The 24868-nt window shown below is 39.3% G+C and overlaps 1 protein-coding gene across 1 annotated transcript in view; it reads right to left on the bottom strand.

Annotated features, from left to right (window-relative positions):
* NGR-A32 (neuropeptide receptor A32) overlaps positions 1–24868 on the bottom strand; it is a 74420-nt gene that overhangs the window by 45001 nt on the left and 4551 nt on the right. Inside the window, exons 2-4 of the mRNA XM_073083567.1 lie at positions 13532–13843; positions 8575–8773; positions 3558–3669 (exon numbers count right to left, since the gene is read on the bottom strand). Of these exons, the coding sequence (XP_072939668.1) occupies positions 3558–3669; positions 8575–8773; positions 13532–13621 (401 nt within the window). The 5' untranslated portion in view covers positions 13622–13843. The remainder of the gene's footprint in view (positions 1–3557; positions 3670–8574; positions 8774–13531; positions 13844–24868) is intronic.

Genomic DNA, 24868 nt, shown 5'->3' with positions numbered 1-24868 from the left:
CTCTGTACTCTGTACCCTTACCATGATTTTTTACGTTTCGACAAATATGACTGTTTTGGTATTTGTTTACATATTGGCCCATACAATATCCAAGTTCTGATGCAATCCGTAAGGGGAAAATACGTAAACAAATACCAAAACAGTCATATTTGTCAAAACGTAAAAACTCATGGTAAGGGTACTGCTCATATTACTCTGCTATATTTAATCCTAAATTTCATTTAATTTTAAATGTATTTTAACGATATAAACGAGTATTGTAATTATTTACAGCTAACATATATTTTTACTAACAAGTACAACATAATTTAAAATCATACGCAACCTATATACTCCGTATATACGATCTGGTGACAATGTTGAGAAAATATACTAAAATAAGTACAATACATTGTAATATAATTTTACGATTCCCAAGAAATTCATAAAAGAACACAATAATTCATGTCTAGAATGGAATTGCAAATATAATAAAATGTTTGAATGAAACCAATTTGAAAACATATTTGACTTCTAAATAATGTATTTTACAATCTTCATGAACTCTTTCATAAATTACAATACCATGTTATATAAATCAAAATGGAATTGCTTTAAATATCTCATCATTTGAACCACTAATATTTGAAAGTGATACGATAAAATCTATCTATTATTGACTTTTAAAAATAAATTAAAGTAAACTAACGGAATATTATCAAAAATATATAAAAATTCTCCCCGACATTACACTTCATCCTTCACTCAGTGTCAATCAAAAACGAATAAAAGCTACCGATGTTATGCGATCGCCCCCGGTACCGTACCAATGCCGTGTCATCTCAATAAAGAAGAGTACGTTCTGAACTAGCGAACTTTGTAGATCACTCACGAATATACAATCCGCACTCCTTAACTTAATGGATCACCAATCTAGTATCACAGAGCTACAAACGCTTATACTACTTTAAACTTATACTACTACTATAAACTAGTAGTACATAATATACTATTTGAACATCGGTCTATTACATAAAGATGTAAACATTTTTACATTGTAGGAAGAATAACGCCCAAAGTTTGAAAAAAAAAAACTAAATTATTCAGTGTACCAACAACGCAATGTAACATGATTGTTTCTGTTTTTTTTTTTCAAAATAATACCATTCAGCCATTTCAGACAGATAGACAAAAGGAGGAGAAGAAAATTTATTTATATTGTGGTGTCGTATGATAAATACGCATAATTTACGCTTAGAACAAAAAATATTTTTGAATGAAAGGCAAACACGTTTTATGTTTATTTATATGTACATTGTAAACATTTCCGCGACATAAAATCCAGCAATATGCCATAACCATAACATATGTAATATCCTAAAAAACATTAAAGAGACTATGTCTCAGGATTTCCATTATCATGCGCGCTTTTATCATTTTACGACAGCTTACGACCTTCAAGTGTTATGACGTGAGAAACCTTATTCATACACATTTTCGCCTAAAAAATAAACCTGTGTTATTGAAGCGCGCCCAGCTCCGCTTAGGTTGATCGTAAAACAAAAAAGTTAAGCAATGTCGGGTGTGGTCGGCAATTGGATGGGTGACCGCTTAGTTTAATTTCTCCGCACTGTCGTTGTTCGGGAACCACATTAAACCTCGTCAGAAACCTAATGGTTGGTGGTATAAATCTTTTAACACTGTTTTTTAGGGTTCCGTACCCAAAGGGTAAAAACGAAACCCTATTGCTAAGACTTCGCTGTCTGTCCGTCTGTCCGTCTGTCCGTCTGTCACAGGGCTATATCTCCTGAACCTTAATAGATAGACACATGATTTTTTTACAGAGGATGCATAACGGTGGCCGCTATAATAACAAATACGACAAATATAATAAAGTTGAATATTAAAGTTCATACAACAAACCGGATTTTTTCGGCATTTTTCTATCTAACTGTTAAACCGTAGGAAGACGGTTGAATTTTTTACAACCCGTTTACTACTATAACTGGTATTATAACTAGAAATATATTATAATATTATTTATTATTAATATTTATTAAAATACAAATAAGAACAATAAAACATATTTAAATATGGTTATTATATAAAAAAAGTAAAATATAATGAATATTGAGTGGTACGGAAGCCTCCATGTGCGAATTGACTCGTACTTTGCGAACTATTCTAGTTTAGCAGTGCTAAATTATTGGGCAAAACTAGGTGTGACCTTGGTGCCAAATAATATGAACCAAAATCAAAATATAGACTCCTTTCTACTATAATAACTCTGAAGTCTGACACTAATACATTTCAAAACTAAGACGGAAAACCCACAGCAATTATTATGATATTAAATTCCAAAGCTTGTTTTAATAGTTTTAGTACTGGATACATCGGCTACTCATTTCATGAGTTTGAGTTAAATATTTTACGAAATATGTGTTCATAATACTGTTACGTTCAATTTAGAAATTCCTATGAAAAGTTTTAATAAAATATGTTGAAATGCGTTGAATTAGATTAAATTGTATAGATATCACGATCACACTTCAATGGGTACCTATATACCAGTCCAAAAAAGTAATGGATAATAACATCATCAGCACGTCATAATCATTATCAATATATAGCCAATAGACTCTTCATCATTAGGACGACACGACACGGCACCGACATTACAGACAGACATACTTTTCAAATAAACGCCGCAAGTGTATGTATCACACATCAAAAGAGAAAACAATTATAATGATATTGATATTTATATTTCCTTCCTTTCCTTTTCCCTAAAATTTATGTCTATATTAATTTGCCTTAGATCGAAATCCCTTTTTGAATCAGTTTCACTTGGGCAAAGTATCACTAAAATATCTTTTTGCCGTCACAGCAAGTAGAAAAAACTGGCATACTTGTTTTCATACAGATCGGTGCCCTGTCGTATCTTTTGGTCCCAGTAAACCCAAAAACCCCATGTCAACTAAATGTGGAAGTGGATTTCCAGTAGTACACTTATTAAAGCTAATAGATTAATAAATGGATAGGAACCTCTTGACTTAAATACAAACATTCTACAAAGCGGAGATTTCCTGAGATACTTATACAGCGAGTCAATTTAATGCCAATTATTTATTTTATATTTCCTTTGACTTTGAGATGGTATAAAGGTCAAGTTTAACTTTTATAACATTTATTTTACTATTGTATAACTTGGATGAAAGGTACGTCAAAGCGAAAAAAATTGCCAAGCGTGAGTTGAAGTGGCATACGGAGGGTTTTGTACCAAATCTTCGTTTGATTTTTTATTTTTAGTATTTTTTATTTTAACAGTCATAAAAGTAAATACATCGCGAAAATATAAACCGTCTATCTATTACGGTTCAATAGGTAATCCGAAAAATTCTGCATAATATCGACGTCTTGTATGGAGACGAAATATGAGGCGACTACCTTAGTTTTAAGGAGTAGCAAGGCAAGGCAAAGGCAGCCAGAATTCTATATGGTCACATTCATGGGTGAACACTTACCATGAGGTGGACTTCAAGCTTATTTGCAACAATCTTATAAAATTAAATATTTACCTGTGTAACATGTAGATGAAGTTGAAGAGGCAGTTAAGTGAAGCCATCATCAGGTCAGCGAAGGAGAGGTTGACCAAGAAGTAGTTAGTCACCGTCCTCATTCTTCTGTGTGCTGTATGAACAAACAATATTTCTTACATTAACTTTACTAAAGGTTCCTAGAAATATTAAAAGAGACTTAGTCGATGTGCGGCTGCGTATATAAAAATATAAATACTATGTACAAATATAAATAAACATTAACAGTATAATGATAAATAAATAGGTATTTAGAGCAGAACTGTAATATTTAAGCACAAATATTGAGTTGGTACAAAACTTCTTACCCTCCTCAAAGAATTTAAAACTAGTATTAGGTACTAGTTTAAAATTTTGAGGTATAAAACTTAGAACTCTTGTCACACAAACTTATTCAATAGCCACCCGTCAAAATGGTTAGAATTCGACCGTAATTAATTAAAAACGAAACTTGACATTTTAGTATTAGATGTAAAACATGAATTCTTCGAAAAAAGAACAAAACAATCGTAATTTAAAATAAAAATAGAGTTCCTAGATAAACACTCTTCTTTGGGAACATAGTTAATGCAAGGTAACGTACGAGTACTTCTGCGAAGCTGTAATGCTCGCAAAGGAGGCGGCGGAAAGAGCCAGGGACGATGATGCATCTTCCCAGGCACTTCGTCGCAGACGTACGTGACGCCGAAGGGCGGCTTTCGCTGAAAGCAACCCTTTCCCAGTCCCATGAGCCCTCGGATGCGGATTCGGACGAATCCAAATCTGATCTTTAAGGCTCGAGGTGTCGTGTGAGAGACATAACTGAGAGGGGCCCCTCCCTCTCGGGACGTGGTTAACATCAGCGCCGGCCGACGTTGCCGGGCCTCGAATGTAATGCTTAACGTTTCTCGTGACCCGGCACCTAGTGTCCAGAGGAACGCCGCGGAGTTTTAGTCGGTACGATTTCGACATACCCCTGGACATACATGACACATGGAATCCGTGTCATAGGTGCCATAGTCATATAAAAAACAAATATACAAAAAAAGCGAGAACAGAATTAATGTTTACATTTACACGATTGCCTGACCAGGGATCGAACTCTACGCGTCACAACGATATAGTCCTTTGCGATATAGTCCGACCTTTTCACCATGCATAGTTATTTAAAGTATATGCCCTTAAACATATTAACTTTCTATAAATTCAACTGCTATAACTTTTCCAGGAAATTAAAATGTCAATATTTGAATTATTCCAAGGCCTCCTTCACTCCCGTTTAAAATAACTTCGATTTCGCGAATGGCTTTGTTAACATTCCATCGAAGCAACTGGGCTTCGATTGCTTCTGCGAGGGTAAATTTACATAAGTGTGTGCTGTAGAGTGAAATAAGGTGTAGCCACACTTGCGTACGAGATTAATAAATTAAGCGAAAACTTTTGCTGTATACCATATACACATATTCCGTTTTCTGAATCCGTGAAGAACCTTGGCCTTCATATCGATAGCTGCTTAAGCTGGAAACCGCATATCACTGAAGTATCCCGGAAGGTTAACGTCACTATGCGATCTCTTTACCGTCTCAAGCATTTCCTCCCGGTTAAGACCAAACTTATGCTGGTCAACTCCCTCATTCTTCCTATCATTGATTATGCAGACGTGTGCTACCCAGATCTAACCGAAGCACTTCTGAATAAACTAGAACGCCTTCTCAACAATTCTATCAGATTCATATTTGACCTTCGTAAATATGATCATATATCTCAGTTTTGCAACCAACTTAAGTGGCTTACTATTCGTCAGAGGCGTAACTCTAGAATCCTTTTTCAGCTTTACTCTATCTTGAATGATAATAATACTCCTCCTTACCTCAAGGATTACTTCCAGTACAGGTTCTTAACCCATGACAAAATGCTTCGGTCGTCTCGTAACTTAAGGGCAGATATTCCATCGCATACGAGTGTTTTTTTTCATTTTTCTTTCTCTGTTCAGGCAGTACTGCTTTGGAACGCTCTGCCCGTGCATATTAGGAAAGCACCAAGTAAAACAATGTTTAAAAAACTTGTCCGAGAGCATTTTCTAAACACCGCTGCAATATCGTAATCATCTGTATTGTTTAGTTTATATAATATGTATGTATTTGTATATATTTTGATATATATCTGAACTATATATATCTATGTATATATATAATATAATATAATTTATTTTATGTATATATAATTAACACCTGCCGCCATTCTCTCCTTCCACCCAGGGTTGACTGGCAGAGAATGCCATCAGGCATTAAGTTTGCCCTATTGTATCTTTTTATTTTTATAGAGGTGCAATAAATAAATAAATAAATAAATATAAACTACTCCATGCGGACATTTTAACTTTATAAATTATGAAGTTAAGAAAGCTTTCTCGCGATGTTTTCCTTAACCGTTAAATCAAACGGATTTTTTTTTAATATGTTTGCCTCCAAAAATCGCGCATTTGTATCGTAGTCCTCAAAATTGGAAGGCCAACCCTTACTTAACCTCTTGTTAACTGTAGATAAATATATATTATAATAGAAATATTATTAAAACTATTCAGAGAAATTAAGCTTAGCCGTATTATCCTCGGTCGCTCATTTGCTATGAATTACAAATTTTTGAAGTACCTTTTTCTAAAGCAAACTATCCACCGAATCCTATTATTTTGGCTGACAAATATATATCATCAATCTTCGTAAGACCTTTAAGATCTTAATAAGATCGTAAGACAGAGATATTTTGACAAAAAGTATTTATCTTATTGTCATTAGAGATCTTATTTTCGATGTCGATTAGAGATTTTACCGATTTACTTGACTTGAATTATACTTATATATATTTTAGATCAATTTAAGATCTGAATCCGTCTAGTTGTTATCTATTTTATACACAGATATAATTGATACATATGTACGTTATAATGTTTACGTGAAGTAAAATTTAGAAGTGATCTAGATATACGTATAATGTTCTCTTATTTGATAAAGGCTTATTTACACAGACTTATGTAAAAGGAGTCATTCGTCGTTTGGCAAAGGGAGATCTCTATGGGTTAGGTGATCATACCCGGGGACCGGCCGTACCCCGATAGTCTCAGTTCGAAACTTGTATATATGCAAGATATTTAGAAAACTTCGATAGCGTGATTCAGCAGCGCCATGTCTTGACGAGTAGCGAGAACTCGCCACAGTCGTCTCTTGGAAATGTACACTTTAAGTTTTTTTAAGAGGTAGATGTGTACTACGCCTTATGTGCTCGTTATCGAATGCCAGAGTTTAAGTACTCTTTCCGCAAAATCCCGTTAACTGTGATCGTTACTTAGGTACTTGAATATTGGAAATGATATAATAATTCAGTTAACTATTAGAACATTACGTAATTCTAAATATAATGATATTTAGGTACCTACGTGATTTGGGTGAGTTTACATTTAAGCTTACAGAGTTGTTACGTTTTAAAATATTTGGGTATTTTTACATACATTCAGTATTTCAAATTTCAATTTCCTTCTTATCACAGTCATCATCAACCCATTACTGACCCACACTGGGCGCGGGTGTCCCCCCAGAGCGAGAGGGGTAAGGCCCTCGTTCACCATGATAGCCAAGTGCAAATGGCACACCTGGGATTTTTTTTACGATTTGCAGGCAGTGATAGACACTCGCAAACTCGAAAACATGTTTTCTCGCACGGTCACAGATTTATGTTTGTTTTCACAACTTTCAAAGTATTCTCGTATTGATATTGTTATCTTAAGTGTATAATAATAGCTCCTCTCATAGTATCGTCAAGAAAGTTACTAAGTAACACTATCAAACAATTACGAAATGAATCCACACTTTGGTTCTTTGAAGGTAACAGAATCTTTCATTGTTTGACAGCCGCAATAAAGTCCGCGCCAAACTTCTAGCCATAGCAAATATTAGCAATAGTAATAGTTAGTAGTTCTAGCTTGAAAGTGGTAGGCTAGAACGTGAATTTCCAAATGAGACTTCAGCTAGCGATGCATTAGTGACTGACTCTGGGTAAAGTATTAGGACTTTTTGGACTTGATAACACAATGAACGACAATGTCTGCTTATCGTAAATTAGTGTTTGTTTTATAATATAGGAGTAGCAGACGAGCATGCAGTCCACCTGATAGTAAGTGGCTACTACCGCCCATGGACATCTGTAATCAACCCCAGATAGGATTAGATATTCCTACCTGAGGTCGGCCACAGATGCGCCGCTACCCCTGAGGACTAAGCTGGCACGCCTCGGAAAAGTGTGTCTCCCTTACCACACCCTTCAAAACGGAACACAACAGCGCCTAACACTGCTGTTATTAGGCAGAAATAGGTGTGGCGGTGGTGCCGCCGGAGTCGAACCATAAAGGGTTCTACCACCTTCAAAAACCTAGGCTGCTACTTTTATTTCATAGAAATTAAACTAATATGATAGTAGGTCTAATATTTTTGAAATAAAGTAAAGATGAAAAATCGAAGCTAATTTAAAATCATTTTTCATACCCAGATACTTAATAACAAAGTAAAGTAATGCTCCATTGAACTCGCGACCTATTATCATTCAAACATTTAGTTTAATCTTAGAAAATTTAAAGCACAAAGGACTTAAAATACCTACTTGAATAAAATTGCTAGCTATTAGATTCAATATAAACTACGAGTAAATAAGCAAGATTAAAGAACAATTTTACTGAGTAATTTTTAAAAGTCAGTACTTAATTTAATAGGACCTGCATTTTGTAAAAAGGTTGTGATAATGTAATTTGGCTTTAAACTAAAAAAAAAAAACTTTTCCTTTGTTTGTATTAAAATCAAGTATGACTTGCTTCGAAGGTATTGAAAATATTATGATATTGTAATTCAAATTTTGCCATCAAATATCAAAATTCGTCAATTTTTTGTTAGAAGTAATTTTCGATTTGTGTTAGGCAAAACATTAAATAGATTACTTATTAATAAGAGCCATAACTGTAGGCTATATAGTTTACCTGTAACAATCCAAATGACGATAGCATTTCCCCCAATAGCAACAGCGAGCATAGCGGCGAAGAGGCACACCCAGGAGTTGTGAGCCCACATGGGCATGGTGTTGCTGGACGTGGTAGAGGGGGTTGGCTTCTTCGGGACCAGCAGCGTCGCGGCACCCAGGATGCTCCTGTTGAGGTCCATCTCCCACGTGTACACCACCTGTTAAAAGGCGAAAGATTTATGCGTTTTAAAGGGAAATTAGGCTCGCCACCAAAGAACCGGTGAAACTGTGCAGGCCGCACAGCTCGAAAAAAAACTCCTCTTCAATAAAAAAAAGAGTGGTAAGTACCTATATAATTTGTTTGTAAGTAACTGAGCAGTCTGTCAATTTTAGAATTTCTTGAGAAAACATTTTTTAATTCACAAATTGTAAAAACGGCCTAAGCGACTTCATTAAATGTTATATTAGACACTCCGACTGTTTAGTGAATAGGCTAGGCTGTTAATTGAACCAATAGTTACAGTACTTGGCTGCGACCTTCATATTTCTTCATATTCTTTATTTTTAAAAAGGAGAAAGTTTTATTACAAACACTTATTGTTGTAAGTACGCTTCTAAATATAAATGGAATTTTTCGACTTTGTCAATATTAAAACAAAATTCACAATATTTACTTTACATAGAATATCTAGCATATTTACCAAAAGTTACCAACTACAAAGTAAGTAATACAAAGGAAAATTATTTCTGTATTTTCCAATAAATTTTCGTACGCGGTTTTGTTAATAAGATGTCAAGAAACCTTTCTTGTTTATATTTTCTCACAACAATTGCCACTACAAGGTTGAATACAAGTAAGTAAAATAGTTTAGGCAGTGATAGCCTAGTGGTTAGGAAACTCGTCCTCTCGATCGAGGGGTCCGAGGTTAAAATCCTAGGCACGCATCTCTGATTTTTTAAAGTTGAAGTCAAAGTAAGTCAAAGTTGAAGTTGAAGACGGCAGAAGAAAACATCGTGAGGAAACCTGCATACCTGAGAGATTTATGAAAAAAAAACTCTAAGGTATGTGAAGTCTACCAATACGCACTTTCCAGCGCGGTGGACTTTGGCCTAATCCTTCTCATTCTGAGAGGAGACCCGTGCCCAGTAGTGGGACAATAATGGGTTGATGATGATGATTATAAAGTACAATAGTTTAGTATAGAGATAAACGTTATAAAGACCATATATTATGATTGGACGCGTATTATTATTGATTCCTATTATTTGGCTTATTTACCTATTTTCCCTACTGCCAATACATAATAAAGTATAGTCGAGTAGGGCCTTGTCATCTTCCAGTTACGGTAAAGATTGTTGATTAGAAAACACTTGAAACATATCTAATTTTGGGTATCTTGTAAACATCTCACAGTTTAACGAAATTGATCCAAAATAATTTAATTAAAGCTCGTCCCAAAATATCTGACAAAAGGAAGAACAAATGTCGGCAGAATATCAAACGACTTTGATTGATTCCAATATATTTCATGTATAATTTTACTGTAGGTTTCTTATCTGAAATATAATTAATTGAAGATCAGTCTAGAAAGTCCCCTTAGGAAACGATAGTAACAAGAGAATATTTAAAGTTATTATCATCGTCATAATTCACTATGACATATTAGAGAAGTTTTTTAGAAAATTCTCTGTACATCATGTACATCATCCTGCGTCCTTACTATGTTTTACTTCACATTGAAGATTTCGACCATACACGGTTTCCGTCTCAGCTAAGTCGCTTAGCTTAGCTTTTGTAGCTAAGCTAGTTTTTTATACGGAGGCGAATTTAGAATTCGAACTAAATATACGAACTAAGAATCGCGAGTAGTTTAGCTAAGTAATAATACATGCATACCATGCCATACCATACATACCATGGCTACATCACTCGTCTTTGGCGGAAGAGCATCCTAACAATCAGCCTATTACAACATACACTTATATAAAACATAAAACGAAAATTCTAGCATGGCAACGGGAAATGAACAAAGTTTAGTCAATAATTTAAACAGGACATTAACGGGCTTCTGTGATCACTCGTTCGACATATTATTTACAATCAGTAAACGCCGGTTTTAATGGCATCAAAACGATGGGGTAAATACCCAATTACTTTCTCCATGAAACGGAATTTCGAACCTTGATCATAATATTAAGGAAAATAAAATTTAATTATTTACTCTCAGTACACTGAAATATAAAGAAACCTTATGCCGTTGAAATATTAATTAGCTCTTTAATTAACGAGCTTTTATCCCCCTGTTTCCTTTCGGGGTTGATTTTTAAAATTTCTATCGTTTAGTTTTATGAGGACCTCCTAAGCTTATAAATATAGGGTGACTACGCTTTTTTTTTTATTTACGAGGGGGAAACCTTCAAAAGGTACCCAATGCCGTGGGAGCGATACGAGGTTATGTGGGATTCTTACCGCACTAAAACCCCCCCGGTGGCCGTCCTCGGCGCTGCGCTGAGGGATCCGGGATCTCCAAAGGAACGCAACCGGAGCCCTCTTAGCGCGTTGCCCCGTCGGGCTCCGCCCAGGTGAGCTTGACGCTAGCCACACCGTCTGGTGCGTACGACGGCATGCGACCACAAATACAGCCGTCCTTCCCGGGGTCGCTGACGGGCGCCCGTCAAACCGCGGGGTTGCGGGTGGCAAGAGTGGGAACTCTTGCCACCCGCAACCCCGGAAGCCTCCTTTTAGTCGCCTCTAGGGTGCCTACGTTTCGTGTACTCTAAAATTCTAAGGAAAAATATTGTATGTACCACTACCATAGTCCCTTAAAGTCAAAGGGACCCTTAAAGTCAAGCTTCCAGGACTGCCGGCGAAAAAAAACAATATGAGTGTGAGGGATTCAATACAGATACTATGACCAAACAAAACGAGCATTCAATTTTGATAAAATAATATTAAAGACTTCCGACCTTTTATTCGCTTAGATTGTGATCAGTTTCATATTTCACAAAGAAACGAGACTAAAGGCTTATATTATTATCATTTTGGAACATTGGCAATATTTCTTTCTCACGCGATAAGCTGATCTTGTGCCAAAGGGACGTCAGTGACCGTGGAATATGCGTATTAGTTTTTCGCAAAAAAATGCATTAAATGAACATAAAGTACACCTGATTGGGACTCACGGACATGTATACATATACCCGTATAATTCTATCAGGAATCAGACATTACTTTTAAACCAACGCGACTAAGAATGTAATCTTGGTTAAAACCTTATAAAATCAACGTGAACGTCATCAACCCACTGTCCCACTGTTCGTCGCAGACCTCTTCTCAAAATTATTACAATTAGTTCATACGTAGATAACCAATAATGCATAAAGGAGATAATACAGGAAAGTGACGTCAACGTGAACGTCATCAACCCACTGTCCCACTGTTCGTCGCAGACCTCTTTTCAAAATTATTACAATTAGTTCATACGTAGATGGCCAATAATGCATTAAGGAGATAATACAGGAAAGTGACGTCAACGTGAACGTCATCAACCCACTGTCCCACTGTTCGTCGCAGACCTCTTTTCAAAATTATTACAATTAGTTCATACGTAGATGGCCAATAATGCATTAAGGAGATAATACAGGAAAGCCCTTCACCTACGCGCGACCTATTTCATATTTTAAACCACTTAAACATTTGGAGTTATTAAGACATACAAGACACTAAAATGGAGCTATCCCTTTCCGTTACTCCATTCCGGTGAGTAAAAGGAAATCTTCGAAACGCTAAAATGCCGTTTCCGCCAACGCTTTTTGATTAACGACCCAGGTGACAACCACTGCATTAGTTTAATAGTATAGTTAAAGGGTGAAAGGGGGCGAAATTGCCTAATGAACAATTTAAACGTGATCCAAGTACGGCGGTACCACTGACACACTGCAATTTATAGTAATAGAGTCGTCGTCCACACCATTATTTTCCCACTGCTGGGTACGGGTCTGCTCTCAGAGTGAAGGGGCTTAGACCGAAAGGCGCAAATTTGTAAACTTGACACACCATTGATAATTTATCATACGTGTACATCAGACGTGTAAGTTTCTTCACAACGTTGTCCTTAACGGCACTATAACATAAATAATTATGAAAAATCTAGCCTGGGATTCAAACTTCGGACTCCCCAATCGAGAGCTCGAGTTTCAACCACCAAGCTAACAGGAGTAGTAGTAGATTACGAGCAATATTCTTTTTGAAATGTGTAATAGTTCAAGTACGTGCTAGTACGCCGGTTTAAAACTTGATAAGTCGAGAAAGGAAGTAATCTTACGACTTATCACACTTCCCAAACTACCGGAACGACTGGGATAAGTAAGTAATAACTTATACGAAGAGGTCCAACTTAATACTTGGGGGAACTCTCTTTGAAATAAGTTTTGAAATAACATTTCTTTACATTTACATAATTTGGACATACGCCATACGCCACGTAGCAGAAAACATACAAACAGAATCTTCGGCCAAATAACAGTCGAAATGAATTTATATTTCTATTCTAGATTTCGTAGTTTTGAGTGTCCATGGCATCTGCGGTACTTGTAATCCAAATTATAAAATTAATTTTAAAAATATAACAGGAAATTTTTCAAATTTAATTAAACAACAAGTGGTGAACTAATTATTACTATCAGATGGACCTCAGCTCGTTTGCTGTTACTAAATTATAAAAATATGAGTCCTATATCATGGAGGTACAAAAAAATATTAATCCGCCCTCGTGAACCCACCGTCATATTGGATTTAGAGAGACGTCGCTATTGTTATCACACATTGTCATCCACAACAAACTTGTATGCAAAATTTCAGCTCAATCGGATAGCGGAAATTGCGTCAAATTTAACTCACAATATTGGACCCTCACATGCATACAAACTAACAATGTTAAATAAGAAAATGTAATAAAAGTAGGAAACATAATTACCTCTACATCCTGCATCTTGTCTGGAGTCTTGAAGTCATGAGAAGCGTAAAATCTTTCCCTGTCTAACGTTATATTAGACATCACATCCATTTTTGGTACACTGCACTATCTTCATCATAAATATAAAAAGATCCAATATTCAAGTAAAATACATTTTCAAAATAAGAACTTAAGAAATGTCACTGGCCATATTTAACGAGTCAAACTTTCACATCTCTCCAGCCAATCACAACTTAGGTTTGAGTTGGTGATCGTAACATCAACCAATCAGACCAGAAGAAAGTACTTTGTCCTGTGTTGTGGTCCAGATACCTGTAACAAAAATAAAACCTAACTTTAATAGAAAGTAAAGGTAAAACTAGGTACATCTGATGTTGATACAAGCGAACATTTTAGTTCACTTTTATGAAATTGAATTATCAAAAGCGAAAGTAGTTTATAATATGTTAAGTGATTCTATATTATGCTAAGGACTTCGGTTATCAACCTCAGAAAGAAGTGCTACCTGAAGTCAGTCACAGATATCTTGTTATCCCTGAGTACAATGGAACGCCCCGTATAAGCCTTACCCTTTACAAATATCCATTTTACTAGAAACAATATAATGCTTGGTAGCTTCTAGTTACGAAGTTACTTATATAAAAGTTTTCAACTGAGTTCTCAGGCATAACAACGCAAATTAGTTGAGACTTCGTGTTATTTAAAGACGTGTTACCACGTCTACAAGTTTACTTACCACGATAGGTAAAATAATTTTACTTGTACTGAATATTATGAATTCCATGTAAATTTTAATTAAAATTAAGATCAAACATAGTTACGGGAATTTTAAAGTTACCTTAAGTATTTAATTTGAACCCCTGTGTGCTAATAAAATTGTAAATGTCGTTAATGTACCATTGCCAAGCAATTGTAAAGCCCTTGCACAGAGAGACTCGTGCCCAACACGTTCCAAATAAAATATAAGAGGGTAAAAAAATTAAAACAATTTTAATGTAATGAAGAATGCAAATGTCCATGGACGTCTGTAATCAACCTCTTGAAATAAGAATAGATTCCTACCTGAGGTCGGTCGTTGCTACCCCTGAGCACTAAGTTTGAACACAAAAATATGTCTCCCTTAGCACACCCTATAAACTAGGATATAGCATGTCTTAACACAGCAGTAATTAGGCAGAAAAGGTTGTGGCGGTGGTGCTGCCGGAGTCGAATCACAAGGTTTCTCCCACCTTCAAAAACATATTCGATAGAGTGCGAGTGGCACGCGTTTTAAGTAGCACCATCAAAAACCCTTTTTTTTTTTTTGACGAGGGGGAAACCTTCAAAAGGTACCCGACGCCATAGGAGTGACGCCGGGTTATGTGGGATTTTTACCGCACTAAAACCGGGGGGTGGCCGTCCTCAGCGTTTGGTGGAGAACTCCGGGATCTCCAACGGAACACAACCGGAGTCCTCTTAACGCGATGCCCTTCTATCGGGCTCTGCCCTGGGGGAGCAATTTACGCTCCTCTCACATCCCCTGTCACATTACAGCGATATGCGACCACACAAACCGCTGTCCTTCCCGGGGTCGCTTGCTGGACGGTTTGAGCTCCCACTCTTGCCGCCCGCAACCCCGAAAGCCCCTTTTAGTCGCCTCTTACGACAGGCAGGGGATACCGTAGCCCTATTCTGGTCCCGGTACTACAGGGACAAGCACCATCAAAACCTACGTGATAAGAAAAAGCCTTAATAACTGTCAAATTGGCTTTATACTGAAGCGGTGACTTCCCTAAATAACATTGAATACTCCTAAAGCATAAAACATCGGTCAATTTATGATCAATCACAAAATTTTATTACGGCAACGCCATCTGGATTCGTGACGCAGAAACTTTTATTGTTTCTCAGAGCAACAATTTATAGATTGTATCGGGAATAAGCAATAACCAACCTTTATTGTTATTTTAGATTTATTACATTTTAATAGTTATTACAGGGCGGTCCGCCCCGGGCCTCCGGTCCTGAGGGGCTTCCAAACACAGTTGCTAAAAAAAGTCGTCAGAACCAAATGATCAGTAATCAGTATTTATTGCATAATACAGGTGTTTACAAGGTTTTTGGACGGTTTTACATTTCTCTGTAGTTACCCAGTGGGCATGCGATTTTTGAATTAAACTAAAACTAAGTATATTTAAGACGGTGTATATTACGGACGACAACGGCCTAAGAATTTAAATGTAAATGTTGATTAATGTAACTTGTGTATGTAATTAAGACTATGTAAATAAGATATTTTATTGCAATAGATATAAGTCCTACGTAATAAGAATAGATATGTAAGAGTAGGATAGCAATAGAGTGTAAGCATAGAATTGTAAGAGTAAGACAGGCTATGTTAGAAAGGGACGGCAATAGGACGCGGTTGCTGACTGAGCCTGCGCCTGTTGCGGTACCCAAAATAAGTACTTAAGCTCGCCTTTTTGTATAGAAAAATGTGTACGCCTCGGAATAAAAACAAGAAGAAAGAACTGAAGATTCAAGTTGGAGTTTTATTTGAAAACCCATAATCTACATTGGTCCTTCGAGAAGCCGGATTTAAAGAAGACTCAAGATGAATACGCCGATCGCAATGAACACAAGGGGTCGTGTTCGCTCCGAATCGGGGTACAGCGAGTCAGAAGCAGCCCCGGGCGCTAAGGGTGCGCCAGGGCCATCGCTACACCGAATTTATGAAGATTCTCCGCAGTCGCCGTCGACGGTCGCAGGAAATTCCCAAGAAAAAAGGATGGAGCACTCTCCGCCAGAAGGGGCGAGAGAGACAGCACCAGCGACGTCAACGCGGACGTCCGTCATGGGGCCACCTGCACGACCAGCTAGCACGCCACCAAGGCGTGAAACTTCATCGCCGGTGCGGAGACCTACATCGCCGGTGCGGAGACCTACGTCGCCGGCACACACCGCTCGCAGTAACACTTCAAAGCGAAGCATCGACGCACGTATGAAGATGGCACAATACGAAGCGGAGAAAGAACTCGCGGCTATAGAAGAGAAGCGGCTACTTATGAAAGAAAAGCTAATCAAATCGAGATTAGCCGCCGAAATGACTGCAATCGAAGCCGAATCTGAATATGCGGCGAGCTCATGCAACGAAAGGGTACAAGACTGGGTGGATAGAAGCATGGAACAACCAACGGCGACGAAATACAGGGAAGAACCGGAAGAGGTTCGCCCTCCCGTTAGTAAGCAACGGGGGGAGAACGCGAAATTCCAAGGCATTCAACGGCTAGCCGACACCTTAGAAAAACTAGTCGCCTCAAGACCATTGCCTCGCCAAACAGCGGAACTACCTATATTCACGGGAGCCGTCGCCGAGTGGCTACCGTATAAGGCCGCCATGGAAGATTCTACAAGACTCTTTAAGTTCTCTCCAACGGAAAATCTCCTTCGACTGCGAAACAGCCTGCGAGGGGAAGCGAGAGAAACCGTGCTGTCACAGCTATTCACCGCATCTAACCCAGATATCATCATGCGCACATTAGAGATGAAATATGGAAGACCGGAATTCATAATAGATCGGGCCATGGAAGAGCTCAAAAAGATCCCGAAATTAGGGAGCGCGAGCACCGATCTGTATGAGTTCGCGGTGAAGATTCAAAATATTGTCTATACGATAAAAAGTATAGATAGAAGAGGCTACCTACGAAACCCGCTACTCGTTCGAGACGTAATGGACAAACTGAGTCCTCATCTCATAAGCAAATGGGCGGAGTACGCAGCCAATAACGAAGCACGCATCATGGAAGATAATGAAATGATAGTACTCTCCGAGTTTTTAATGGCCGAAGCGGACCTTATGATAAGGTACACCCACACAACGAAGCGAAGCGTTCCGGTACCCGTCAGAAGAGAAGTAGCACCAAAGCGGGTTGCTACCAAGGGCGTATACACTGCGGGGGAAAATCAACCGGAAGAAAGAAAATGCTTCATGTGTCCAACTGGGGGACACTACACTACTGAGTGCGATAAACTCAAAGCACTCGACGTCAACGAGCGATGGAAGTGGGCAAAGGACAACAAGATGTGCTTCAAATGCATGAAAAGGAAGCACAGCAGGTTCACATGCAAAGCCAAGGCCTGCGGAGTCCACGGATGTACCTACCAACATCACGCGCTACTACATAAAGAAAAAGTAACGGAGTCTACGACTACAGTGAGCACTCCGGACGACGGCAGGGAAGACGAAGCAGCCGCGCTAGTAATGAGCGTCACGACAAGGAGGTCGCCTATTACATCAGTACTGCTCAAAACCTGCGAGGTGAAACTCAGCGGTCCACGGGGGGAGGTAAATACGTACGCCCTCCTAGACGAAGGGTCTACTGTGACGCTAATAGACGAAGAATTAGCGAAGCAACTCACTAACGGCGGACCGAATCGACCTCTGAACATAAGGGGTATTAACGATCAGAGAAGGATCGACAGCGAAGCGGTCAAGGTTCGTGTCAAAGGGGTACACGAACAAGAAGCCTACTTAGTGACAGCCCGCACAGTAAAAGGACTACAGCTACATCACCAACGCGTACCGCACAACTTAGAACGGTACAAGCACCTGCGAGTTGTACAAGATAGCATCAGTAAGGGAGAAGCTCGACCTCGCATATTGATAGGTGCCGACAACTGGCATCTAATAATATCGCGACAGCTGCGCGCCGGCAAGAGAAATGAACCCGCCGCGTCGAGAACGAAGTTGGGATGGGTACTGCACGGGTCGGTACCCAGGAAATCGATTTATCAAGACCAGGCGGCCGTACTTCACATCTGCGCGAGCGACGTCCAACTACAGAAGCTCGTCGAGTCACATTTCGACGTGGACTCGCTTGGCGTATCGACTAAAGAAAAAATTAATAAGCATGAGAAGAGAGCCAACGACATTTTCGAAGCGACCGCCACAAGAAAGGACGGCCACTTCGAAGTGGGTCTGCCCTGGAAGATAGATAACCCCACGTTCCCAGATAGCTACGAGTCTGCCCTTAAGAGACTACACACGCTCGAGAAGAGGATGACTAAGGAGCCGGCGTTTAAAAAGGAATACGCGGCTCAGATCGCTAACCTTATACAAAAGGGTTACGCGGTGCAATGCGACGGCAGCGAAAGGGATAGCAACGTAAAATGGTTCCTGCCGCACTTCGCCGTCACCAATCACAACAAGCCGGGAAAAGTTAGAATGGTCTTCGACGCGGCGGCTAAGGTGAAGGGAGTCTGTCTCAATGACTTCCTACTAGAAGGACCCGACCTACTAGCTTCACTCACAAGAATATTGTTCGGGTTCAGAGAAAAGAGAATCGCCGTCACAGCGGACATCGAAGAAATGTTCCTTAGGGTTAAAATCAGACCCGAGGACCAACCGGCACAGATGTTTTTATGGAGGGACAAGCCTACGGACCCTCCGAGAAGATTTAAAATGGTCTCCATGATATTCGGAGCCAGCAGTTCGCCATACCTCGCTCACAGCGTAAGAAACCGCAACGCCGTCGACTATGAAAGTAAATACCCAGAGGCGGCCACGGCGGTCAAGGAGCGACACTACATGGACGATTACCTAGACAGTTTCCCATCTGAAGAGGAGGCTATTAAAATGGTGAACGAAGTTACCTACATCCATCAACAAGCGGACTTCAACTTAAGAAGATGGAACTCAAATAGCAAGAGAGTTTTAGCTAGCATACCCGAAGATAAGAAGTCTGAAAGCGCGAATGTAAAGTTAGCAGCACACCAGAAGGAAAAGACATTGGGGCTGCGCTGGGACCCGAGCTCCGACACCCTCACCTTCAACACTGACATCAAGAGGGTTCCCGATGAGGTCAGACTGCGGTTGAGAGCACCGACTAAACGCGAAACCCTAAGCGCGGTTATGTCGGTGTACGACCCACTGGGGCTTATCAGTCAATATACGATCGTCGGCAAGATGATATTACAACGCTTGTGGCTCAAGAAGGTTGATTGGGACCAGGAATTGCCATCTGAAGACGCTAACCTATTCGACGAGTGGATAAGGCGACTCCCAGATGTCTCAGCACTAGCAATACCGCGGTGCTATAGCTACAACGTAACGCCGGAAACTCACATCGAGTTACACGTGTTTGTCGACGCAAGCGAGCAAGCCTACGCTACGGTGGCCTACTGGAGGATCGCACACGGCGATCACATAGAAACAATACAAGTAATGGCCAAGGCGAAGGTGGCTCCACTGAAGTTACTAACCATTCCGAGACTGGAGCTCCAAGCTGCATTAATCGGGGCACGAATGGCTAACACTATAGTCAGGGAGCACAGCTGTTGGAAACCCAAACGAGTCATATACTGGAGTGACTCCCGCACCGTCCTTCAGTGGATAAGAAACGAGACGAAAAAATACACGCCGTTCGTCTCACATCGCCTAGCTGAGATCGCCGAGCTCACACATACAGAGGATTGGCGATGGGTGCCTACAACACTCAACGTAGCCGACGATGCGACCAGGCTTCAAACCGACGGGATCGACAGCCGGGACCGGTGGTTCACGGGACCGCAATTCCTACGAGCCACAGAAGAGCACTGGCCTACGGAGAACGGGGAAGGTGAAGAGACCGGGGAGACGTGTTACACCGTCTCAGAAGAGGACTCGGACCGCAACGACTCATTACCCGACATTAGAAGGTTCTCCAGTTACCTGAAGCTTATAAGGGCGACGGCACTTACTCAGCTATTCGTCGAGAAGCTTCGATCTAGAGACAAGACTCTACACTTAGAAGTGTCACACTTAGAAGCGGCCGAACGACGGTGGTTTCAACGCGCGCAGCGGGACTCCTTCAGCGAAGACTTAGCGCGGTTAAGTCACAACCAGCCGCTACAACGACACAGCAAATTTAAAAGGCTCGACGCAGTATTGAACGACGGGCTAATAACCGCAAGAGGCCGTATAGGTGCGCTCTATTCTACAACGCACTCTAATGAGCCGGTAATACTCGACGGGCAGCATCCCTTTACTCACCTGCTTGTCGAGCATTATCATCGCCGGGCGGGACACGCGAATAACGAACGAGTCGTCAACGAGCTCCGTCAACGATTCATCATACTGCGCTTGAGGCCTACAGTCAAGAAAGTAGCACGAGCGTGTCAATACTGTCGCGTGTACAAGGCGACTCCGACGACACCACCGAAAGGAGACCTACCTAAAGTGAGGTTGGACTCGGGGCACCGCGCCTTCACCTATTGTGGCGTGGACTATTTCGGGCCCCTAACGGTGACTATCGGACGAAGACACGAAAAGAGGTGGTGTGCACTATTTACCTGTCTCACCACAAGGGCCATTCATTTAGAGATCGTCCAGTCGCTCTCTACGGACTCAGCTGTTATGGCGCTGCGAAGGATGGCCGCCAGAAGGGGTTGGCCGCGCGTCATATACTCCGACAACGCCACTAACTTTAGAGGGGCCGACGTCGAACTGAGAAATACATACGGAGCATGGATCGCAGCACTACGGGACTACGGTCTGCAGTACAACACCGACTGGCGTTTCATACCGCCGGGGGCGCCACACATGGGAGGAGCCTGGGAGCGCTTAGTGCGTTCAGTAAAAACCGCACTAAGCACCACGCTCAAAGAAAAGTCGCCAAAAGAAGAGGTACTGCAGACGTTAATCACCGAGGCCGAGTACAGCGTGAACGCGCGACCGCTCACGCACGTCTCCGTGGACCCCGAGGACGAGGAAGCACTAACGCCGAATCACTTCCTCATCGGCTCATCGACGGGGCTACCGCGGACGGGGCCATGCACCGAGGCGGACCGCAGCACGTGGAGAAGGGCGCAGGCACTGGCGGACCAGTTCTGGCAGCGATGGCTGCGAGAGTACCTGCCTACGCTCATTCCGCGGGGGCCGTCCAACGCACAGGCGTCACAACTGCGGGAAGGCGATCTCGTAATTGTGGTCGACTACGCCTTACCCCGCAATACCTGGCCGAGAGGAGTCGTCGAGCGAGTTCACCCGGGACCTGATGGCATCGTCCGGTCTGCAGACGTCCGCACAAAGGGAGGTGTGTTCCAGAGGCCAGCGACGAAGCTTGCCGTCCTTCAGATGGAGGAGGCTTCGAAGAATCTACGCCGGGGGGAGAATATTACGGACGACAACGGCCTAAGAATTTAAATGTAAATGTTGATTAATGTAACTTGTGTATGTAATTAAGACTATGTAAATAAGACATTTTATTGCAATAGATATAAGTCCTACGTAATAAGAATAGATATGTAAGAGTAGGATAGCAATAGAGTGTAAGCATAGAATTGTAAGAGTAAGACAGGCTATGTTAGAAAGGGACGGCAATAGGACGCGGTTGCTGACTGAGCCTGCGCCTGTTGCGGTACCCAAAATAAGTACTTAAGCTCGCCTTTTTGTATGGAAAAATGTGTACGCCTCGGAATAAAAACAAGAAGAAAGAACTGAAGATTCAAGTTGGAGTTTTATTTGAAAACCCATAATCTACAGTGTAAATATAATTTAATTAGATTGAAAAAGAAGAAAAATATTACATTATACACTTAAGAAGTAACAGCTATTATTATTGAATGTCAACATTGTAATTGTTGAATGCAACGTTGTAATGTAAGATTGTAAATAATTTAATAAACAATTTAATACAGTGGAAATAATTATGTCAAGATATTCATTATACATTCGATAGTTTATCATTAAGGTACTCGTCAATTTCATAATGACATTTACTCATTAATAATAATTTTAAATTAATTTTAAAATGTTTAATTTCTAAATCTATGAAATGTGTATCAGTCAGCGAAAAAAGAGGGCACCGAATAATCAAATTAACTTTTTACACTGGGGGCCTCAACTTTCCGCCCCGGCCCTCCGTCGACCTTAGTCCGCCACTGCTTCCTGTACCCTTACCATGAGTTTTTACGTTTTGACAAATATCACTGTTTTGGTACTTGTTTACGTATTTGCCCATACAATTTCCAATCAGCGCCCCTAGCGGATTGTGTCAGAACTAGGAAATATTAGTTATATAGATCAAAAACTGCTCTCTAATATTATTTGCCACTATTTTCTAACAAACTCTACAAGTCTACAATAATACCACAATACAATATAATAGTGATACGATATACATCATACATTTTTAATATTTTTTTAACTTTGGAACCTTGTTATAAGAATGAACGGCATACATTATACCAAAAACAATTAAGTTAAAACTATACAAGTTTCTACTTAACGTTAAAGTTTTCAAACTAGCACAAGATCCATTCGTTCGACACCAAATAATGTAAAAACTTTAATCACTTACTTTAAGAGATTGGGGCTTTCCGGTTAGATACTGTAATAAAAGTCTTTATGTCTTGCTTAAAACAGACTGTGTAGATCTATAATCTAATACCCTAAATCTAATATATTATTGAGGCAAATATCTATATTGGGTATGTATACCAATATTATAAATATGCTATTCCTTCCATAATTAAATTAATTATTATAATAACAAAACTCAAATGGCATAAAAATTATCTGAAAAGGGAAAAAGTTATACTTTACGAGTTACGAAATTATTTTAAAGTTTACTATAAATAAAATACTATTTTCTTTGACATTTTTCTGTAGCTCTACTCGTATTAAAAGGGCATTATAGTATTTATGTACAGGGTCTTAAAATAAAAGTTATGAGAAAAACCAATTAGTAAGGCACCGAGCGCGTCAACCAATCGTACAAAATGTTGGTACATCCGAAGCGAAAAAAAATATAATAAAAATATTTAAAACTTTATGGATCTACTTATAGGTAGATCCATAAAGTACTAAGGTCCTTCTCCCACAGAGATATAACAACCTACGCGACTGAGCAAAGAATCAATCAATATATGGAATTTGGATAGCGCTATTTGCGGCAACTTAATGAACTAAGTAGCATCAATAGGCAGCCGCATGGTTCGCGTCTCAGTCGCATAGCTTGTAAATATCCCTGAGGGACAAGGACCTTAGAAGTAACACAGTTTTATTTGATTGTTATTTTCATAACCCCAAAAGAGTAATAAATTTAACGACACCAGATTCGAGTATTTCTGAGAATATCGCACTGTTCTTGAATTACATTAATATTTACTAAAAGTTTGCCGTAAAAATTAATTCTGCTTTCTAAGGTATTTGAAAAAGGCCTTGACTTTGTTGAAGAAAGTAAATATCTACTTCGAAATAAATTAAATGAAATTAACATGTCTGTTAAATAAACCCGAGTCCTTAATTAAACTTATTAATCCTTTGGACGTGTGACGTGAGTTTTCTTTATCGTTAACGTTGTTGGATAGTGGTGACAATATAATTAATCTCTTAAGATTTAATTTAAGAGAGATTCCAAAGTAATTACGTTGAATAATACGTGCATTGTGTACAAAACATGAGGTGATTATATAAACTCCAACTCTACCAATTATCGAACTTAATCCTTTAAGAAATTAGCAGTAAATTTCGGTAAGAACTAATTGTATTGCAAAGTCGTAAAACGTATCAGAAAACAAAGATATTTAGAAAGATTTTTTTATAATAACGGAGTACCACAAAAGCAGTCGGTAAGTGGCTACTGCCGCCCATGGACATCTGTAATCAATCCCAAATAGGGTTAGATATTCCTACCTGAGGTCGGCCATAGATGCGCCGCTACCCCTGAGGACTATGCTGGAATTTAGGAAATGAGTAAAAATAAAGTTTTATAAGTTACTTAAGGTAGATAGAAATTAATATACAACGATCATATATTTTACGAAGATATTCCCTTGAGTTTTTCACTTTTATAATAAACACATTTTAAAATCTATTTCCGAGGTATTTTTAATAGAATATTACTCCCATAAATTTCCTAACAAACAACTTGAATAATCAATAATTTTTAATCAAAGTTTTCATGAAAACTTATTAAGCTATTTCTACGAACAGCACTGTAAATAAGCAGACGAACAATTAAATTAATTTATAAAAACAAAAACCCGATAAATAAAAAATAAAGTCCATATTTGACGTGGTAGAACGAGACACACATTCTTACATAAGCTATAAAAACAGAATAATAAAAAGACAGATACACAGTTTTGAAAACGTTTTCTTTTCTTTTTATTTCTCAGGTATGCAGCTTTTCTAGCGATGTTTTCTTTAGCCGTTTAAACAAGTGATAATGATTGTTTAATACGCACATAACTTTGAAAAAAAATTAAACGTGCGTGCCTGGGATTTGAACCACGAACCCTTCGATCAAGAGGCCGAGTTGATTAACCACTAGGCAACCACTGTTTCTCTCTTTCAATAAATGTTTAATTGAAACG

This window comes from Epargyreus clarus, unplaced genomic scaffold (genome assembly GCF_041222505.1).
Source record: "Epargyreus clarus isolate Ecla_fem2 unplaced genomic scaffold, WU_Ecla_fem_2.2 ptg000019l, whole genome shotgun sequence".
Lineage (NCBI taxonomy): Eukaryota > Metazoa > Arthropoda > Insecta > Lepidoptera > Hesperiidae > Epargyreus > Epargyreus clarus.
This window is presented reverse-complemented; position numbering and strand designations above follow the sequence as displayed.